Raw genomic sequence first — 21,740 nt, 5'->3', positions numbered from 1 at the left:
TCTGCTAAAGTGGAAAATCATTTTGGGATTAATTCAATTCATAGTAAATAAAATCACTTAATTGACAATAGGAAATACAAACCAATTGCATTAGCAGTGATAACTTACGTCAAGAAGGTCACATTCACTACAATTTTATCAGATCTTGTGTCTAACTAGATCTTACAGCATTAGGCTTTAAATAAAATTTGTAAATGAATGGCCAAAGTCTTGAATCAGATAAAATAGTCTGTGGTGTTAAATTGAAGTTGATCTTACCTCAGGATGCGTTGGGTGTGCCTCAGGATACTTACCTCGCCACGACTTCTCTGGCGTTTTTCACATCTCAGTATGGCTCATCATAGCATAGCATGGGGAAAAAACATAAAATCTAGGTAGCCAGTTAATTTTTGCATGAAAAACAATCATTTGTTTTGTCATCTACGTTTTAACTAACCTTACTGTCATGCATTTGTCCTAATAAACTAATCTACACTGTAGCACTCAACACTTTGATGACCATTGTTACTCAGCTGATAGAGGTGTGCCTTGCCTGATGTCCTGTCGTACAGAACCTGTGAGTCGCTTTGGATAAAAGTGTCAGCTAAATGATCAATGTTGTTGATATCTTGTACATTTAGATAATTGTGCTGCAATTTTGGTGGTTGATAATTTTGCAATCATGGAGAGTATTAGTTGTTAAAAGAATAGTCTAAGGAAAGTCATGCATGTTATTGGTTATGAACAGAGAATAGAAGGAGGGGATTGTAAGTAGTTGTTTTCATCATTAATCTTTCATCTCGGGCACTTCTCTAATTCATGTGTCTTTTGAAAAGAGATGATGAAAACGACTGGTTAGTTATTGTTAGTATGGGAGTTAGGTAGATTTTCATAACTGCAAATTCATCACCGGTGTCTAATTCATGTTAATTAAGTGGTTCTCTGTTGCCATCCACCGCTAGGTGAGTTCATCAAGTCTGTGGTCACGAGTGCAGGCATTTGCATTGCTTTGTCTCCCAAGTGCCCACTCTGAAGAAATTTACATGTGGGTGTTTTGGATGTAGATTTGTTCCAAATGGTCAATCGATTGTCTCTCAGCTCTGCACTGTCTCTCGGTTGACATGCAAATTGTTGGATTTTCTGTCTTTTGTGATACAATTTGGGTGTAGTCGTTCACTGTTTTGCATCTCGCCTCAGAGCCAGATCTGTAAATACAAACACATGTTAATTTTCCACTCTTTTCTAAAACCTGGGTGAATCCTCTTTGACTGTCTGTGTGCTCAACAAACATTAGCTAGATCTCATCCATCCCGTTCTTGGATGTAATGATAGTGTTATCATTTATCAATCATATCGCATATGTACACAAGCATATGAATGTGGACCCACACATTTTGAATCATGTTTAAAATGTCTTACAATGGAAAGGGCTAGTTATCTTTCATTGGTTCTTTAGATAAACACATTAACTCAAGTGAATATAACCTAAACATCTTACTTTTAAACATGATCTATGTTGTTTGTGTTCCAAGTTTTCAACATTGAAAGCTTATAAAGTCTAATCTAACGCTGTTTATGTGGACTACAATTCCTGTACTGCCATATATTGGGAACCGGAAGTGTTTGTTTAGCTCCCATGGTCAGTATGACCGGTACGCCCACAGATGTATTATAATTCTGAAACAGACATTGTAATTAGCTTTATGTGACTTATAATGTGTAAATTAAAGCACATAAACACTCAAGTGATCTGAGATAGTTGTAATTTGCTTTAACTGATAGTTGTGTATATGTACAGTTTCTACGTCAAATGACTCCCTTTTCTTGACTCCTTTTGTATCACAAAAAGTATTGAATTTGCAAATCTGGTATGTCATAAATGTACAGATGTAGCAGTACTGACTATCTGTCTGTCATGTATGTCATAATATGTTCTGATAAATTGAAAATGGGGGACCCTGATGTAAACAAATCTGGTATTGAAAATGGGGGACCCTGATGTAAACAAATCTAAAGTCTCTCTCTGGTCTGCATCCCCTTAACAATTGTGTATTGAGCTGTGCTGTATTGTACCCATTCTGCAATCTGTTAATAAAGTTTTCAATCAATCAATGCATCTATATTTATGATTTTTATACTCACCGGGGACAGCTGTTGTGTTGGGTTGGATCCGTTACGTGTCGTCAGCAACCCGCATCTCGCCACCTCAACTCAACATTTTCCAATAGCAGCGCGCACATACATATACAAATAAAACATATACTACACGTGGATTTCACGCACCCTTGGCCTTGGGTACCTTACACTTTACGTTCGCTTATGGATAGTTTAATATAAAATAATCACTTCACGGCGCGCATAGCGTGACGTCATCGCTCCATGCGACGTTCGTGCGTTCTCATTCGCCTCGGAAATACCGCTTTGCAATTCATACAGTATTTTTCCAACGAGCTCTCAATAGCCTGGAATTCCTATACCAGCGTTTTGTTACCGAATGAACGCGCCTGTGCATATGTGAAACGTAAACAAACTGAAACGATAAAACTATACTTCTCCAAATGGCCGTTCCCGTGGGCCGGTGTTCTGCGGAATCCGGAAATTACTATTCTAGTTTGTTCCCGTGAACTGCACTTCAATGTTATTCTTTGTATAACGGTAATTCGTCTCTCAATGCTCGTCGCGCTATCCGTAGCCGGTTCTTGACTCAATAAAGCAACGCGACGGGTCCTATAATACTTGTGCACATACAAACGAGACTTAAAACAGACAAACAAACATTAATACATATAAGTTAACGTGTGTGTATATCTGACTGTATTGGATCGCTGTACGTTTAGTCGTCCAACATCTGTATTGTTCCAACATCTGTTGCGACAAGGCATTTATACCCTTGATATATAACTACACATCGTTATTAAAATCATAACGACCGAACCTGACTTCGAAATTTACCAGCGATATATTAGATTATATATACCTTTTAATCATACTCTCGGCCTCTTAACCCGCGACTAACGTCCTGTTTAATGTACTTTTCCGCGACTGATGTCCCGTTTAATGTACATTTACGTACTCCCGGGACATCGCGTAATCATGTACTAACTAGGACATCGCGTGATCATCTTCCCGCTATCTGTATTGATCAATTGGTTAATTTAATCCAAAATACATCGTTTTCAGGAATGAGATTGTGGGCTTAGTTTGAGGTTGAAACAATGAATATTATGACGCTACTCTGGTAATTTCTAATTATGATTCCATCAGCTTCTCGGTCCTAACTTCCCGCCTCTTTGCAAAGGAATCACAGAACGTTTTTAACAGAGTAGCGTTTTCCAAGGATATCACATCATAATAAGCTCACGTATCTATTTTGTTGCCTATATTTTTAGTCTGCATCAGCTAGACTAGGGGTAGCAATCCAACAACCTGTGTGTGTGCCTTAACTTTTGGTCGGCTCCGACTCGACCTGGAATAGCACTTCAACCTGTGTGCCTAAACTTTTGGGAATAGCACTATAACCCATCCTCTCAGAACCGCCTGATAAAGGACCCAGGTGCACGCGCGCCCTGGTAACGATTCTCAATACAGATCAGATATATTAATGCACATTATTCTACTCAGCCATGATCTCAATATTGGACAACATTCTGTAATATTCACCTGGCACAGAGAAAAGCGGGAAGATTTTAATTCCTTCCATACATTTGGTTGACCATCCTATTATACTCACTTTTCTCTGTATAGTTGAATGATACAGCACGCCGGGAGGACGCAAAAAGTCCGTCACAAGTTCGTAGACGCCAATTGTGGGATATTTGTGGATATCCTGATGAAGAATGTCTCAGTCAACCGAGGCTTGGATAATAACAAGGTTTATTAACCAAACAGATAGAATACATAGAGAGAATGGCTGAGGCTCTCGCCCCAGGTGATCAGCTGAAATTACCCAGGTAAGACCCTGATAGATCTCGGGAGGAGACCTATATAGTTAACAAGGGGGGGGATGTGGTCCCATTTGATAGGTCAGATGGGGGGGAGGGGGTACAGGTTTGGGGGACACAGGGGAGGGGGATATCTTATTCCACAGAGAGGGGGGGGGCATAGGTAAGGGGATACAGGGGAGGGGGATATATTTACATGAGGACAATATATTATACCACAGTGAGGAGGAGCCCCGACCACCCCCCCCTGAAAACAGATCCATCACATGGACCTGAACAGCACACGGAAGTCCTACCAACAGAGACGCGCACGGTGACGTACTCTATGGCGGGGGAATTCCTGCGGTGCACACGCCCAATATACCAGGCCGTGGGACCAGGAACTCCCTCCCCCCCCCCCCCCCCCCCCCCCCGTAACGTGCCGAACCGCCACGTGACGGGAACCTTGAAGGACAGGGGGTGTACCCCTGACCGACAGAACAATGGGGAGAGGAAAGGTTACCAGTTCACCCCTTTACGACCCCACACCCATGATACGACGTAACGACAAAAAGAGAATATGACACAGTCATAGTCAGCTCTATGAAGCGTTTCACAGCTCCACACAGCGCATGAGCTAACCTGCTATCTGATTTTTACTAAGGAAAAACACAGAATAGAGAGGGCTCTAAGAACCCCGGTCCAACATACACATGTGCTTCTGTGGCCAGTACAACCCAGTTGTAGGTCACATGACACACACAACCCATCATCACCTACAAAAAATGGCAAAAACACTCAACAGAGGAACGCCGTTTTTTTCACAATGAGAGAATACATCATTCTTGATTAGTATCGACCACAGGCCTTGCTAAGCACACATGACAGCAACCAAACCAATTTCCCTTTAGGAAATAAGTTCCTCCAGCAGATTTAGCACAACCTCAGCAATCAAGCTAAGAGTTACATCGTATCCCTACCACACAAAAGACACAATTAATGCACAACATGTCTGATAGGAGGTGATAAAGTCCCCAGGGAACCGGGGGGGAAAACACAATCCTCCTATTTTACCCTCAATACGGCCAGTTAAAACAGGAAAACCTGTTAATGTGTGAACACACTGTTCATTGTCATTACAGTCTGAGAAAGAACATTCTTTTACTCACTTGTCACCAAGCATAGCTTCATAGGTTAGTTACCTTAGTTGTGAGTACACGCCGTGTTACTCACACAACAACCAGATCATTACATCCCGTTTGCACGGAGAAGCTAACTGCCAGTGACAAAAACAGCTCACACATAACCCGCAACGTATCCTAAATGCATTGTGCAACACACGTTTTGGGAAAAACACCGTTATTCACAATACATTTAGCAAAGTAAAACCAGAAGACGTGTTATGAGGTCTGGCCAACCCCGTACCTACCCGGAACGCAGATCAGCGAAGTGCAGTCACAAGACACCGTAGAACACAGCCGTCCTGTGTTGTTCGATCCGGGCAGCGTCGCCGCTCCAACCAGTCGCTACAGTCCTCTTTGTTGACGCAATCCCCGTCCAGGCTCAGGGCAGGGTCGACGAACATCCCCTGTCAAGGATGACGTCGTGGTCAAGAGTGTAAAACATGTTAAAATCAAAGCACGTTCAACAGAATAGCATCAAGCTAACGGCTGCTCCAACCGTTCGGGTGCTATTGCTTCCGCTCGCGAGACGCCAATCTAACGACGCACGCGATCAGAAGCGAGCTCCCGGCGGTGCGCGAGAAGCTAAGCTACCCCGCGCCAGGCCACTAACCGTAAGCTATGAACATGTAAACAATGACATAACACTCACCCAGACAGGCCGCCGTTCTGAACCTCTCCTCACTTTTTAAGAGAAAAGAGAAAACAAGATGTCCACACCGCTTCACAACGGTGACATTACCACATCCGACGGATCAGCACAGTACCAACTGGCCTGTGTAGCTGACTTTAAACATGAATCTGCCGCTATCGCACATTACATGCACATATCCCCTCGTGAAGGAATACTCTCATTTGGATATGAAAGATGGGGCCTTAACACGGTGACAGAGAGAATCCACTCGTCCAGAACACACAGGGATCACCAGTGTCAATGGTCGCGGCCCACTATAGTTAAAACTATAATGGTCTTCAGACCAAGGTCTTCTGTCGCCTAGGTGGCTAAACAAAGGACCCTAGCCTGGGGCCGGTTTCCATAAACTTCGTCAAGTAGCCCCCATAGCACTAACAGACAAGTGGAGCCCGCCAGCAAACACTACTCACCCAACCTGGAACGCACCGCTTCTCACAACAGCGGCATGTCCGACAGTTCAGCTGTGGCCTGACAGGTTTCACCCCAACAAACACAGCAAGGAACTGCAGTTGAGAAGCATGCAGCGGCGTGCTCCCAATACGAAAACCGGTGGAGGGTTTTTAGAATGATCATCATCTTCCAGACACTCCAGTACGAAGACAATATCGCCGTATTTTCTCGAAAATAGTGAGAGAGAAAATAAAGATATGATGTCAACGTATCCTTGTTTCCCAAAGCTGTTCCTAATCCAATTTCTTCCATCATGGTGTCAAGTGTGGGGATCTACCGAGGCACTTCTTCCTTGTGGTGAAAGCGAGAAGGAGGAGAGCAGGTGACCACACACCTGCTTATGAAGGTAAGCTGATGAGGGGTGTGGTCAGACTAATACTGGTATTAGAGGTACATTTGTGGTTTATTCAGTACGCGTGCACGTACGCGAGATAGTGCAGTAGTGATGCCAAGCTAAGCCACTAACGATACAGAACTGATGTTGACCGGATGGGCGGGGGGTCGTTTATAATTCCGTGGGCAACGTTATATCATTCATCTAGTGTGGGTGATATGATCATTAGAGCAGTTAGTATAGAAGACATTAAAAAATAACGCTGAAACTCACCGTAGCTTCCTCTCGCCGTTGGGAGATGAGCGTGGAACAGATTTTTTTTCTATTATGGGATGTAGAAATACCCGATCCATTTCCAGGTTGTATAATAGTATATACGTCCAAATCATGTTGTTTATCGAGTTATTGGCAACGGATCGATATCCATTGTGTCGAGCTCGAGTCCCGGGACCTATAGCGAGTGATCGGACCAAATTGAAATGAGCACCAGCTTCCACTTCCCTGTTTCTTCCCTGGGCGATCCGCCGATCGGCCACCAGATGGCGCTCTTGAACCGTTAGAAAGTTGACAGGGGCTCACCAGTACATATAATGTCTCCGGGGGAGAAATATGATTTCGATCACAGATTTTTGAAATATTGATATCAAAGATGCTGTCCAGCGTCATCGGCAGAATAAGCATGGCGGGGAATGACGTGTTCCAGCGTCTTCGGCGATTAAAGTGTTAAAGTGCCTGAAAAAAAAAGTCAAGGCCTGGAATTGCTTGAAAACAGCAAATTTTTTAACAAGGTGCTTAAAAAGTCCTTGAAATTCAAATCAACCATTCGCATTGAGAGTTTTGTTCATCCATGATAAAACAATTCTGAATCAAGAAACCAATCATTTTTATTTAAAGTGTAACTACCTGTCGGAAATTGGTTTTAACTTAAGCCATAAATATTGGATCCGATTTAATTAAATTTAATTTAAAAGCATCTAAAAGTGAATTGTATCCTTTTTAAATGCCCTTTTTAAAATGAAAAAATGGTGCTTCGAAAAGTACTTGAAAGTCCTTGAATTTCATTTTGCAATGTCTGTGGGAACCCTGTAATAATAATATACATCTACTATCTATAATAAGTCTACTTCACTTTTGTGTTTCCTTTCTCCAGCCGTGGGATACAACTCTGTCATAAACATCACAACGAGGACGGCGAACTCGGTGAGTCTAGCAGCCTGTGACGAATCATCATCCCACCTAAACTGCACCTTGATCACGCTGCCTACTTGCTCATATGCGTATATTCAGAGTTAATTATATTGTTTACACTGCCTATTTTTACTTTTCTAATGTACTATAATTGTATTGCCTGTATTTATGTCTTATTACTATTTAGCTCATACCTGTACCCCCCCCTCCCCCCTCCTGGATCTATCAAAGGCTTTTGACACCATTGACTTCACCATTCTACTTGGGAAACTACATCATTATGGCATAAGGGGTCTGGCTCTCAACTGGTTCAGTAGCTATTTACATGGTAGGCAACAGTACGGCGATATAAAAAGTCACAAATCAATAAAAATGGACATCAAATATGGGGTCCCCCAGGGGTCAATTCTAGGGCCTTTACTATTTATTCTCTATATAAATGACTTTGTCAACTCATCTGTACTTCTGCACAAAGTTATATTCGCTGATGACACTAATTTGTTTCTGTCACATAAAAATCCACTCGAGCTACAAGATCTACTCAATACAGAACTACAAAAAGTGGACACCTGGTTCAAATGCAACAAATTATCACTAAATCTCAGCAAAACAAATTTCATTATCTTCCACTCAAATCGGATGCACACACATCACATGTGCATAAAAATAAATGGAAAGGAGCTGTCAAGAGTGGCGTCCACAAAATTCCTGGGGGTCATCATCGATGAGTCACTCAACTTCAAATGCCACATAAAATACCTACAAACAAAACTGTCCAAATATGTTGGCTTATTCTGCAAAATACGTCATTTTCTTCCCTTGCCTGCCCTTCTCCCTTTATACAAAACCCTGTTTGAACCCCTCATTAATTACTGTAACGTCATATGGTGCAACACATACCCCAGCCATCTCAAAAAACTAGAAAGCCTACAAAAGAGGGTACTACGAGTGCTGTCATGGTCCGGGTATAGAGCGCCCTCAAAGCCTCTTTTCCATCGCTTTGGTCTCCTGAGGCTCGCTGAATTTAACATTAATCAAAACGCATCAATTATGTATCAAGTTGTCAACGACATGAATCACAGACTGTCTGAGCTTGTCCCAGTCTGCCAACCACTGCACATCCACAACACAAGAAACAAGCATCTTATATCTGGCAAGAGGAGAAGGCTAAATTGTGCTAGCCTAAGCATAGCATGCAGGGGTCCACAGATCTGGAACAAGCTTGATGAAAATCTAAAAATGACTAATACCTTTAAAACCTTTAAAAAATCACTGAAAGAGGAACTGCTAAAATCATATCTCTAATTAAAATTATAACTTAGGAATAAAATTGTCTATTATGTATCTCTGTTATATGTCAGTTAGTAGGTAGGTGTGTAAACCTACCCACGTTGTATTGTTTTGTTTTGTTTTTTTTGTTATTGTTTTGTTGTTTATATTCTGTTTGTATCTGTGCTCAGGCTCCCTCCAAAAGCTTTAAATAGCTTCTTGGGAGACCTGGCACATGCACACAATTTGCGACATTGTTATCACATGAGGATACTCGCATTTAAAATGTATCGTGTGTGTGTGTGAATAAATTCATTCATTCATTCATTCATTCATTCCCCCATGCTGCTATGACGCCTAAATAAGGGGATCAATAAAGGAATATCTTATCTCATCTTATCTTATTTAACCCTTGTGTGGAGCTCAGGTCTGTGGTGCCTGTTTTCAATGTTGATATAATATATATATATATATATATATATATAATTTTTTTACCTGAGACTCATTGGCCTTGTGGCTTATATTACATACATGGTGTTCTGGTCCTGAACGTGTGGGAATTTTAGGTGAAAACAAGTAAATAATATGATACAAATGAAAAGAGAAGGTTCCTTCATTGTCTGCCTCCACCTTGTTTCATTCATATTTTTCAAAATAAACATGATTTATGTGGGCGACAGTGGCTCGGGAGGTACAGCAGTCGTCTGGTAATCCGGAGGTTCCCGGTTCGATTCCCGTTTCCCTGGGCAGCGTGTCGAAATGTCCTTGAGCAAGACACTTAACCCCTAATTGCTCCCGATGAGCAGGTTGGCACCTTGCACGGTCGCCTCCGCCGTCGGTGTGTGAATGTGTGAGTGAATGGGTCAAATGTGAGGAACAAATTGTAAAGCGCTTTGGATAAAAGCTGCTATATAAATGCAGCCATTTACCATTTTATTCCATTTATGTCTTGATTATAATGGATTATTTTTTACAGACATCACGTTTCATCACAAAAACAAATAGCAACTTTACTGACAACGTGATCTAGCAGGAGGTAAATGGCGAATAATAACCATATAGCTGTCTAGATTTTTTGTTAACTGTTTTTTTCACATGAATTGTTATGGCTTTATTGTTTTAAATAAAGACCCGTGAAAACACTGGGTGAGGAACAAAAAACGCGAACAACCACACAAGGGTTAAAAGTGACTAAGACTGAGATATGTTTGGTTACATTTAGTATATGTTTTCTCTAAGATCTGAATATACTTTTCCAGAAACTCCGAGGCCAGACAGAAGCGCTCTACATCCTGACAAAGTCCAACAACACCAGATTCGAGTTCATTTTCACCAACGTGGTTCCAGGAAGTCCAAGGCTGTTCACCTCCGTCATCTCTGTCCACAGGTAGCTGTTCACCTCTGTCATCTCTGTCCACAGGTAGCTGTTCACCTCCGTCATCTCTGTCCACAGGTAGCTGTTCACCTCCGTCATCTCTGTACACAGGTAGCTGTTCACCTCCGTCATCTCTGTCCACAGGTAGCTGTTCACCTCCGTCATCTCTGTACACAGGTAGCTGTTCACCTCCGTCATCTCTGTACACAGGTAGCTGTTCACCTCCGTCATCTCTGTACACAGGTAGCTGACCCCTATTAGTCGACTAGTCATCTCTGTACACAGGTAGCTGTTCACCTCCGTCATCTCTGTACACAGGTAGCTGTTCACCTCCGTCATCTCTGTACACAGGTAGCTGTTCACCTCCGTCATCTCTGTACACAGGTAGCTGTTCACCTCCGTCATCTCTGTACACAGGTAGCTGACCCCTATTAGTCGACTAGTCATCTCTGTACACAGGTAGCTGTTCACCTCCGTCATCTCTGTACACAGGTAGCTGTTCACCTCCGTCATCTCTGTACACGGGTAGCTGTTCACCTCCGTCATCTCTGTACACAGGTAGCTGTTCACCTCCGTCATCTCTGTACACAGGTAGCTGTTCACCTCCGTCATCTCTGTACACAGGTAGCTGTTCACCTCCGTCATCTCTGTACACAGGTAGCTGTTCACCTCCGTCATCTCTGTACACAGGTAGCTGTTCACCTCCGTCATCTCTGTACACAGGTAGCTGTTCACCTCCGTCATCTCTGTACACAGGTAGCTGTTCACCTCCGTCATCTCTGTACACAGGTAGCTGACCCCTATTAGTCGACTAGTCATCTCTGTACACAGGTAGCTGTTCACCTCCGTCATCTCTGTACACAGGTAGCTGTTCACCTCCGTCATCTCTGTACACAGGTAGCTGTTCACCTCCGTCATCTCTGTACACAGGTAGCTGTTCACCTCCGTCATCTCTACACAGGTAGCTGTTCACCTCCGTCATCTCTGTACACAGGTAGCTGTTCACCTCCGTCATCTCTGTACACAGGTAGCTGTTCACCTCCGTCATCTCTGTACACAGGTAGCTGTTCACCTCCGTCATCTCTGTACACAGGTAGCTGTTCACCTCCGTCATCTCTGTACACAGGTAGCTGACCCCTATTAGTCGACTAGTCATCTCTGTACACAGGTAGCTGTTCGCCTGTTATTTTTCTACAACGGAGTTCGGCGATTTGCGAATCTGATTGGCCAGTGTCATTTCTGGTCATGTGACGCGTACGCCCAATCGTGGGACCGCAAGTTTCTACACTGGTTAGGCTTAGGCGCTCGTTCGAAGTCGGTTAAGGTTAGAGTTTGTCTTAGAGCATGACGATAGAACGCCTGCCCTGATTCCGACGGTTAAGCTTAGGCACTCTTTCGAAGTTGGTTAAGGTTAGGGTTAGGCGATAGAACGCCAGGTGCTTTGCCAGACGCGGAAATGGGCAAAGACACAGCTCGTCACGCTATTGGGCGCACATGTCACATGACCAGAAACGTCAGTGGCCAATCAGATTCGCAAATCGCCGAACTCCGTTGTAGAAAAATAGGACGCTAGCTGTTCACCTCCGTCATCTCTGTACACAGGTAGCTGTTCACCTCCGTCATCTCTGTACACATGTAGCTGTTCACCTCCGTCATCTCTGTACACAGGTAGCTGACCCCTATTAGTCAATTAGTCGACTAATCGGCCGAAAGGAGCCGTAGTCGACTGCCAACCTCTTAGTCGAATACAAAAAAAATGAATCTATAATTTTTTTTTTTTTTTTTTTTTTTTTTTTAATCATTCTTGCCAAAATAAAAGAGGCCTAGAAGCGTGGCTAACGCTAATGGCACGCATACCAGAGGCTAACTGCCTACGAAAACAGGCACAGAGGCACTGAAAGAGGATTTCACCCATCTAATGAACACACTACTAGACAAATATCAAGATGTATCCATCAGTGGACCAATTACATGCTTTTGCAGAGGACAAGAAGCCTTCAGTCGACTCCTTCAGACATTAAGCACCCCCCACAGCCCAAATGGAATAGTCGACTAACGGCAAATTTTGGCCAATCATAGTCGACTATCCAAATCCTTAGTCGGGGACAGCCCTAAGGTATAGTGATGCTCATGGCCTGTATTTCACCTCCGTCATCTCTGTACACACAGGTATAGTGACGCGCATGGCCTGTATTTCACCTCCGTCATCTCTGTACACAGGTATAGTGATGCTCATGGCCTGTATTTATTTTTTTTGGTTACACAAGTCTCCCTCTGTAATTTTACATTTAAAATTTTTACAGAAGAATATATGCTTATTTGAATCTAGTTAAACCTCAAGTCTCATAGCAGAGAAAAACAGAGAAAATCCAATCTAAAGTTTGGCTGCATTTTTAACACATTGGCAGTCAGGTACAGATGTGGGACTGGAAAACGAGGCGTCTACCGCCGGTAGCAAGCTAGATGACGCTAGATGACGTCTTTTTACGCTGCTCTGCCTGGTTCAACCAGTAGGGGGAGTCGAGTTACACGGTGGAGAGAGGGAGCTATTCTACAATCTGTGTGTGTGTGTGTGCATGCGACACTAGTCTTGGACATATTATTTTGCAATGTAATGCTTTTCTGTAGATTATTTGACTGTCATTGGTACAGTAATGGTGTGGTATTTTCGATTAACGTGCGTTTTTTATGGATAATCATCTAGATACTCAGATACAGTGCAGTATTATTCTTTACGAGACAACCCAACGTGCTGGCACCGAAGACCCGCCCTACTCTGCCTCTGATTCGCAGAATGTGGCTCTAGTTAGGCTCTGGTTGGGGGAAATGTAACTGGCCCGTCGATTATTGTGATCAGGCTGTCCTGTGGATTTCAGCTGTCGCTGTACTGAATTTACTGGTAAATTAAATTAGGTTTAACGTTAGTTTGTTTACTACAGTTATGTAGTCAACTAAGGTAACGTTACAGTAGCAACTGCTCAAATAAAGCTGTATCCACATTGCTGTCAAGTTAACGTTATGGTCTCTCGAAAATTGAATGCGACCTCAAGGCTTTTCAACACTGGCCGCGTAATATTAGTTAACGTTCATTTAGCAGGATGTAATGTGTAACGTTTAATCAACGTGAAATGGCCCTGAATACATCATATAATGTGTTTCCCAGCTGCTTATATTGTAAGTGTATGCCCAAAAATATATATCACTATGAATTGAAAATGGGGGACCCTGATGTAAACAAGACTAAAGTCTTTCTCTGGTCTGTGCATCCCCTTAACAATTGTGTGTATTGAGCTGTACTGTATTGTACTCATTCTGCAATCTGTTAATGACATTTACATATCTGTAGATACTATATCTATATCTGTACATCCCTTACCTACTCTTACTAGTTACGCTGCTGGCCAGTATGACTTACTACCATATAGTGTCTTTATACCTGTATCACTGTACATATTAATACTATCTATATCTGTACATATCTCTTACCTACTCTTACTAGTTACACTGCTGGTCAGTATGACTTACTACCATAGTGTCTTTATACCTGTATCACTGTACATATTAATACTATATCTCTTACCTACTCTTACTAGTTACACTGCTGGTCAGTATGACTTACTAGTTACTACCATAGTGTCTTTATACCTGTATCACTGTACATATTAATACTATAACTATATCTGTACATATCTCTTACCTACTCTTACTAGTTACACTGCTGGCCAGTATGACTTACTACCATAGTGTCTTTATACCTGTATCACTGTACATATTAATACTATATCTATATCTGTACATATCTCTTACCTACTCTTACTAGTTACACTGCTGGTCAGTATGACTTACTACCATAGTGTCTTTATACCTGTATCACTGTACATATTAATACTATATCTATATCTGTACATATCTCTTACCTACTCTTACTAGTTACACTGCTGGTCAGTATGACTTACTACCATAGTGTCTTTATACCTGTATCACTGTACATATTAATACTATATCTATATCTGTACATATCTCTTACTAGGGACACTGTACATTGGAATACTGACATACATTTGCCATGGAAACTGTACATTGGAGGAGGTTGGGTAGGTGGGATGGGGTTGGGTGGGGCTGTACATTGGAATACTGACAAAGCCATGCTTGGTCTTTATTGTACAACTGGGTTAGGACATTTGTAGGGGCCAGTTTTGAATTGCAGTCTCCCGTAGGTGTTCTTTGAGAGTGTTTTTGAAGGTGGGTAGTGATTTACATTCCTTTACAGCTTTGGGTAGGGCGTTCCACATTGTTGTGGCATAATTGCGAAACGTGTTTAGTCCCTTGTTTGAGCCGAATCTGGGTTTTACATGATTTGTGGAGCTCCCTCTGGTGTTGTGATCGTGGTATTCACTGACCTTTGGGAAGTATTTTGACATGTACATGGGTACCTTGGTCGTGTAGTGTATCTTGTAGACCAGGCCCATTGCAAGTTGCTGTACTCTGTTGTCTACTCTAAGCCATCCTAGGTTGGCAAAGTGTGCAGGGGTGAGGTGGGTTCTAGGAGTCAGGTCAAGCAGTAGTCTGACTAGTTTGTTTTGAGATGTTTGTAATTTGGTTTTTAGTGCCTTTGAGGTGCTTTGGTACCATGAGGTGCAAGCATAGTCGTAGTACCCTTGAATGAGTGCTCCTGCCAGAGTCTTCAGGGTATTCTTGTTTACCAGGGAGGAGATCCGGTACAAGAATCGAGTTCGTTGATTGACTTTTTTTTATTACATTGGATGCCATTTTGTCACATCTGGACATTAATAAATACAAAAGTGTATTGTTATTGTTGTCATGTATTGTTGTCATGAACTGAATAGATTCCAGAAGTCATAATCCACTTAGTCCTGCTCCCAAAACTATTTTGAATATGTTGTAAAATAAATGCAACTACTGCAGAAGTAGGAATATCATTAGAATACAGTACAGTATGTATTACTATCTACTACTACAGTACTACCTATGCTGCTATGTCTATACTACTATGTATCACAAACAGTACTGTATTTGCAAATCTGGTATGTCATAAATGTATAGATGTAGCAGTACTGTCTATCTGTATGTCATATATGTTACGATGAATTGAAAATGGGGGACCCTGATGTAAACAACCAGTATGGCCACTACAATACTGTAACAAAAATGAGCAGAAGTATTTCAATTATTAGACGGAATGCCTATTTTTTAACAGACACAGCTACTGTACCAAGCAAGTCATACAATCACTAGTTTTGTCACATCTGGACTACTGTCCAGCAATCTAAAAAATAGTAAGATAAAATAGACAGAGTAAAATAGTGCAGTGCAATAAAATAGTAGAATAGAATAGATACAACTTGTTTTTTTACAATGAGAATTTTATTACCATTGCAGAATGGGTAAACTACAGTCAATACACACAATTGTTAAGGGGATGCAGACCAGAGAAAGACGTTTGTACATTGCAAAGTTCATCCTTCCTCTGCAGAGTTCAAATAAAGCTGACTTGACCTGACTTGAAAAAAACAGTGTTGAGACAACCCCCCCCCCCCCCCCCCCCACCATCAATGTACAGCCCCCCACCCCACCTACCCACCTATTAACACCTCATCAAGGAGAGGGGGCAGGGAGGTGTCAAATTTACCAGTGTTACCCACCCAACAGGAGCAACAGGCGGCCAGCAGCACAAGCACTCCAGTCTACTGCTTGTGTAAAACAACAACAGAATCAGAGAGCATGGTTGGCTGTGACACCTGTGATGACTGGTTCCATCCCAGGTGTCTAAACCTCAAAAGGCCACAGAAAAGCAAGACATGGTATTGCCCGGAGTGCAGAAAAAAGAAAAAGAAGTCTAACCCTAACTAAGTTGCTGTACTCTGTCGTCTACTCTAAGCCATCCTATATTGTCAAAGTGGGCAGGGGTGAGGTGCGTTCTAGGAGTAAGGTCAAGCAGTAGTCTGACCAGTTTGTTTTGTGATGTTTGTAATTTAGTTTTTAGCCCTTTTGAAGTTTTATGTTATGGCTTCCTTCTTGGAGAAAATGTAGGTCTGCCAATGCTGCTGTTATGCATATGTTATGCATTGTTGTGCATGTTGAAACTTGAAATAGCACTTTTGTATTTTTGTATATAAAAAAAATAAGCATTTTTTACATGCATTGTTGTGCATGTTGAAATTGTAGGCCTGCCAATGCTGCTGTTATGCATATGTTATGCATGTTTAAACTTGAAATAGCACTTTTGTATTTTTGTATATAAAAAAAATAAGCATTTTTTACATGCATTGTTGTGCATGTTGAAATTGTAGGCCTGCCAATGCTGCTGTTATGCATATGTTATGCATGTTTAAACTTGAAATAGCACTTTTGTATTTTTGTATCTAAAAAAAATAACAATTTTTTACATGCATTGTTGTGAAATAGCACTCAGTCACAGAAAGTTAATGTGACAATACATTTTTTGTATTTTTGTATCTAAAAAAAAAGCAATAGCAGAAGTTAGTTTTGCATTTTCTTTACTTGCATTGTTGTGCATGCTGAAATAGCACTCACAGATAAAACTGCAATAGAAGAACAGAACATTTCATTCTTATTTGTATATTTGAACAATAAAGCAAGGTTATTCTTTCAAAATGATGTTTGCTATAGTTGTTGTGCCCCTGGTATGTGGTTGACAAACATTGACATTGACAAACATATTTACAATTAGCATTTTATAAAGTAGAACTGTAATGTGTACTTTCTCAGTCAGTGCTAAGTGCAGTCATCTTATGCAGCATCACTTTTCACGTCAAAACAAAAGTAGAACTGTAATGTGAGACGGGGAAACTTTGTTTTGAATACTGGGGGGATGGTTGAGAATATTTGGTCCCTGCACTGCCATTTAATCAAGAAGTCAAGCTTGACGTACATCAGGTCTATCCAGGTCCAGAACACTTTGATGACTGTTGCCTTTGACTCGACCTTGGTTCTCTGTTGGTCACCATCCTCCTTGGCTGCATCCCTCTCCTCTCTGAGAGACTGCATCTCGTCAAACAGAGACTGCTCAGTGATGGGAGGTGTGGCTGCTTCCTCAACTTGGGCTGCTGCCTCAACTTGGATGTCTTGGCTGCAACGTTTAGTCCTCTTGTGGGGAGTCACTTTAAATGAAATAAAAACCATACTAATAAGAAACTGCAATTTAGGAACCCATTGATTTTGGCACATAACTGAAAACTAGATGATATCACTTACGATGGTATGAAGAGGAGTTCCTTTTTGCACGCCGCTCATGGCGACTGATGTTCGTTGACGTAGATGGTGTAGACTGTGATGTTGAAGGGAATACAGATGGAATGTAGTCTGGGTGTGTTTGGTCATTGACCTTTGCACCTGAATGAATGAATGAATGAATGAATGAATGAATGAATGAATGAATGAAAACGTTATTAACAGATTGCAGAATGGATACAATACAGTACGGCTCAATACACACAATTGTTAAGGGGATGCAGACCAGAGAGACTTTCGTCTTGTTTACATCAGGGTCCCCCATTTTCAATTCATAGTGACATTTGTGACATACTCAACATACATGACATCATGACATTTATGGCATAGGGACATACATGACATACAGGTATATAGTACTGTTACATTTGTGACATAATATGATATGCAAATATACAGTACTGTTACCCCATAGATCCTGACAGAGAGTATATACATATGACATGTATATTACAAGCAATACGACTATTCAATAACAAGTCCTTAGAGCAAGGACAACAACACTGAATGTGATTGATAAATAGTATACTAGTAACATATAAAAATGAAAAAGGCATGTAGGCTACACTGAGAATGGACTATTATGGGGAAGTAGCTAGCAGAGACTGCTAGCTAATCAATCAATCAGCTAGCAGCTAACATCTGCTGTTTACAGCCTCACAGCCAATACAACTTAATTTACTATATAAATGTGTTCCTTATTCTCACCTGTTATGAAATGGGTAGAGCAGACATACGTAGAATTTGACTTGGGGGACCAGGGTCTGCTTTTGCACGCCGCTCATGGCGACTGATGTTCGTTGACGTAGATGGTGTAGACTGTGATGTTGAAGGGAATACAGATGGAATGTAGTCTGGGTGTGTTTGGTCGTTGACCTTTGCACCTGAATGAATGAATGAATGAAAACGTTATTAACAGATTGCAGAATGGATACAATACAGTACGGCTCAATACACACAATTGTTAAGGGGATGCAGACCAGAGAGACTTTCGTCTTGTTTACATCAGGGTCCCCCATTTTCAATTCATAGTGACATTTGTGACATACTCAACATACATGACATCATGACATTTATGGCATAGGGACATACATGACATACAGGTATATAGTACTGTTACATTTGTGACATAATATGATATGCAAATATACAGTACTGTTACCCCATAGATCCTGACAGAGAGTATATACATATGACATGTATATTACAAGCAATACGACTATTCAATAACAAGTCCTTAGAGCAAGGACAACAACACTGAATGTGATTGATAAATAGTATACTAGTAACATATAAAAATGAAAAAGGCATGTAGGCTACACTGAGAATGGACTATTATGGGGAAGTAGCTAGCAGAGACTGCTAGCTAATCAATCAATCAGCTAGCAGCTAACATCTGCTGTTTACAGCCTCACAGCCAATACAACTTAATTTACTATATAAATATGTGTTCCTTATTCTCACCTGTTATGAAATGGGTAGAGCAGACATACGTAGAATTTGACTTGGGGGACCAGGGTCTGCTTTTGCACGCCGCTCATGGCGACTGATGTTCGTTGACGTAGATGGTGTAGACTGTGATGTTGAAGGGAATACAGATGGAATGTAGTCTGGGTGTGTTTGGTCGTTGACCTTTGCACCTGAATGAATGAATGAATGAATGAATGAATGAATGAAAACGTTATTAACAGATTGCAGAATGGATACAATACAGTACGGCTCAATACACACAATTGTTAAGGGGATGCAGACCAGAGAGACTTTCGTCTTGTTTACATCAGGGTCCCCCATTTTCAATTCATAGTGACATTTGTGACATACTCAACATACATGACATCATGACATTTATGGCATAGGGACATACATGACATACAGGTATATAGTACTGTTACATTTGTGACATAATATGATATGCAAATATACAGTACTGTTACCCCATAGATCCTGACAGAGAGTATATACATATGACATGTATATTACAAGCAATACGACTATTCAATAACAAGTCCTTAGAGCAAGGACAACAACACTGAATGTGATTGATAAATAGTATACTAGTAACATATAAAAATGAAAAAGGCATGTAGGCTACACTGAGAATGGACTATTATGGGGAAGTAGCTAGCAGAGACTGCTAGCTAATCAATCAATCAGCTAGCAGCTAACATCTGCTGTTTACAGCCTCACAGCCAATACAACTTAATTTACTATATAAATATGTGTTCCTTATTCTCACCTGTTATGAAATGGGTAGAGCAGACATACGTAGAATTTGACTTGGGGGACCAGGGTCTGCTTTTGCACGCCGCTCATGGCGACTGATGTTCGTTGACGTAGATGGTGTAGACTGTGATGTTGAAGGGAATACAGATGGAATGTAGTCTGGGTGTGTTTGGTCGTTGACCTTTGCACCTGAATGAATGAATGAATGAATGAATGAATGAAAACGTTATTAACAGATTGCAGAATGGATACAATACAGTACGGCTCAATACACACAATTGTTAAGGGGATGCAGACCAGAGAGACTTTCGTCTTGTTTACATCAGGGTCCCCCATTTTCAATTCATAGTGACATTTGTGACATACTCAACATACATGACATCATGACATTTATGGCATAGGGACATACATGACATACAGGTATATAGTACTGTTACATTTGTGACATAATATGATATGCAAATATACAGTACTGTTACCCCATAGATCCTGACAGAGAGTATATACATATGACATGTATATTACAAGCAATACGACTATTCAATAACAAGTCCTTAGAGCAAGGACAACAACACTGAATGTGATTGATAAATAGTATACTAGTAACATATAAAAATGAAAAAGGCATGTAGGCTACACTGAGAATGGACTATTATGGGGAAGTAGCTAGCAGAGACTGCTAGCTAATCAATCAATCAGCTAGCAGCTAACATCTGCTGTTTACAGCCTCACAGCCAATACAACTTAATTTACTATATAAATATGTGTTCCTTATTCTCACCTGTTATGAAATGGGTAGAGCAGACATACGTAGAATTTGACTTGGGGGACCAGGGTCTGCTTTTGCACGCCGCTCATGGCGACTGATGTTCGTTGACGTAGATGGTGTAGACTGTGATGTTGAAGGGAATACAGATGGAATGTAGTCTGGGTGTGTTTGGTCGTTGACCTTTGCACCTGAATGAATGAATGAATGAATGAATGAATGAATGAAAACGTTATTAACAGATTGCAGAATGGATACAATACAGTACGGCTCAATACACACAATTGTTAAGGGGATGCAGACCAGAGAGACTTTCGTCTTGTTTACATCAGGGTCCCCCATTTTCAATTCATAGTGACATTTGTGACATACTCAACATACATGACATCATGACATTTATGGCATAGGGACATACATGACATACAGGTATATAGTACTGTTACATTTGTGACATAATATGATATGCAAATATACAGTACTGTTACCCCATAGATCCTGACAGAGAGTATATACATATGACATGTATATTACAAGCAATACGACTATTCAATAACAAGTCCTTAGAGCAAGGACAACAACACTGAATGTGATTGATAAATAGTATACTAGTAACATATAAAAATGAAAAAGGCATGTAGGCTACACTGAGAATGGACTATTATGGGGAAGTAGCTAGCAGAGACTGCTAGCTAATCAATCAATCAGCTAGCAGCTAACATCTGCTGTTTACAGCCTCACAGCCAATACAACTTAATTTACTATATAAATATGTGTTCCTTATTCTCACCTGTTATGAAATGGGTGGAGCAGACATACGTAGAATTTGACTTGGGGGACCAGGGTCTGCTTTGGTTGACTCTCCCGTCTGCTCTACCCAGTCAAAGGAAGTTGACTTCGAGAATATACAGTACTGTTTACAGTATGTGTACAAGGGAAGACTACTCGAAATGTGTTGTTTTCTTTGTGCATTAAGCCAGTCAATTTGCTCTTTGTATGGGATTATAACGGAGTTGTTCTTGTTTGTGTGCTCCCCTCGCATTTGACGATCAATTGGACTTGAAAACAGCAGTGACCACCACTCGTTAGATC

General features: G+C 41.2%; 1 protein-coding gene and 1 long non-coding RNA gene across 3 annotated transcripts in view; one reads left to right on the top strand and one right to left on the bottom strand.

Moving 5' to 3' along the window:
• bbs5 (Bardet-Biedl syndrome 5) overlaps positions 1–21,740 on the top strand; it is a 94,418-nt gene that overhangs the window by 31,639 nt on the left and 41,039 nt on the right. Inside the window, exons 4-5 of the mRNA XM_084314838.1 lie at positions 7,709–7,758; positions 10,275–10,402. Of these exons, the coding sequence (XP_084170964.1) occupies positions 7,709–7,758; positions 10,275–10,402 (178 nt within the window). The remainder of the gene's footprint in view (positions 1–7,708; positions 7,759–10,274; positions 10,403–21,740) is intronic.
• LOC311228901 overlaps positions 17,367–21,740 on the bottom strand; it is a 4,470-nt gene continuing 96 nt past the window's right edge. Inside the window, exons 1-3 of one of the 2 annotated variants that reach the window (XR_014619711.1) lie at positions 18,371–18,505; positions 17,627–17,764; positions 17,367–17,532 (exon numbers count right to left, since the gene is read on the bottom strand). This is a non-coding gene — a long non-coding RNA (uncharacterized lncRNA). Of the gene's footprint in view, positions 17,533–17,626; positions 17,765–18,370; positions 18,506–21,740 lie in introns of those variants that run through there. The other variant, XR_014619710.1, reaches the window with a different exon arrangement.

This window comes from Notolepis coatsorum (assembly GCF_963971535.1).
Source record: "Notolepis coatsorum genome assembly, chromosome: 5".
Classification (NCBI taxonomy): domain Eukaryota; kingdom Metazoa; phylum Chordata; class Actinopteri; order Aulopiformes; family Paralepididae; genus Notolepis; species Notolepis coatsorum.
The sequence above is the reverse complement of the archived record's forward strand: the minus strand, read 5'-3'. Positions and strand labels throughout refer to the sequence as shown.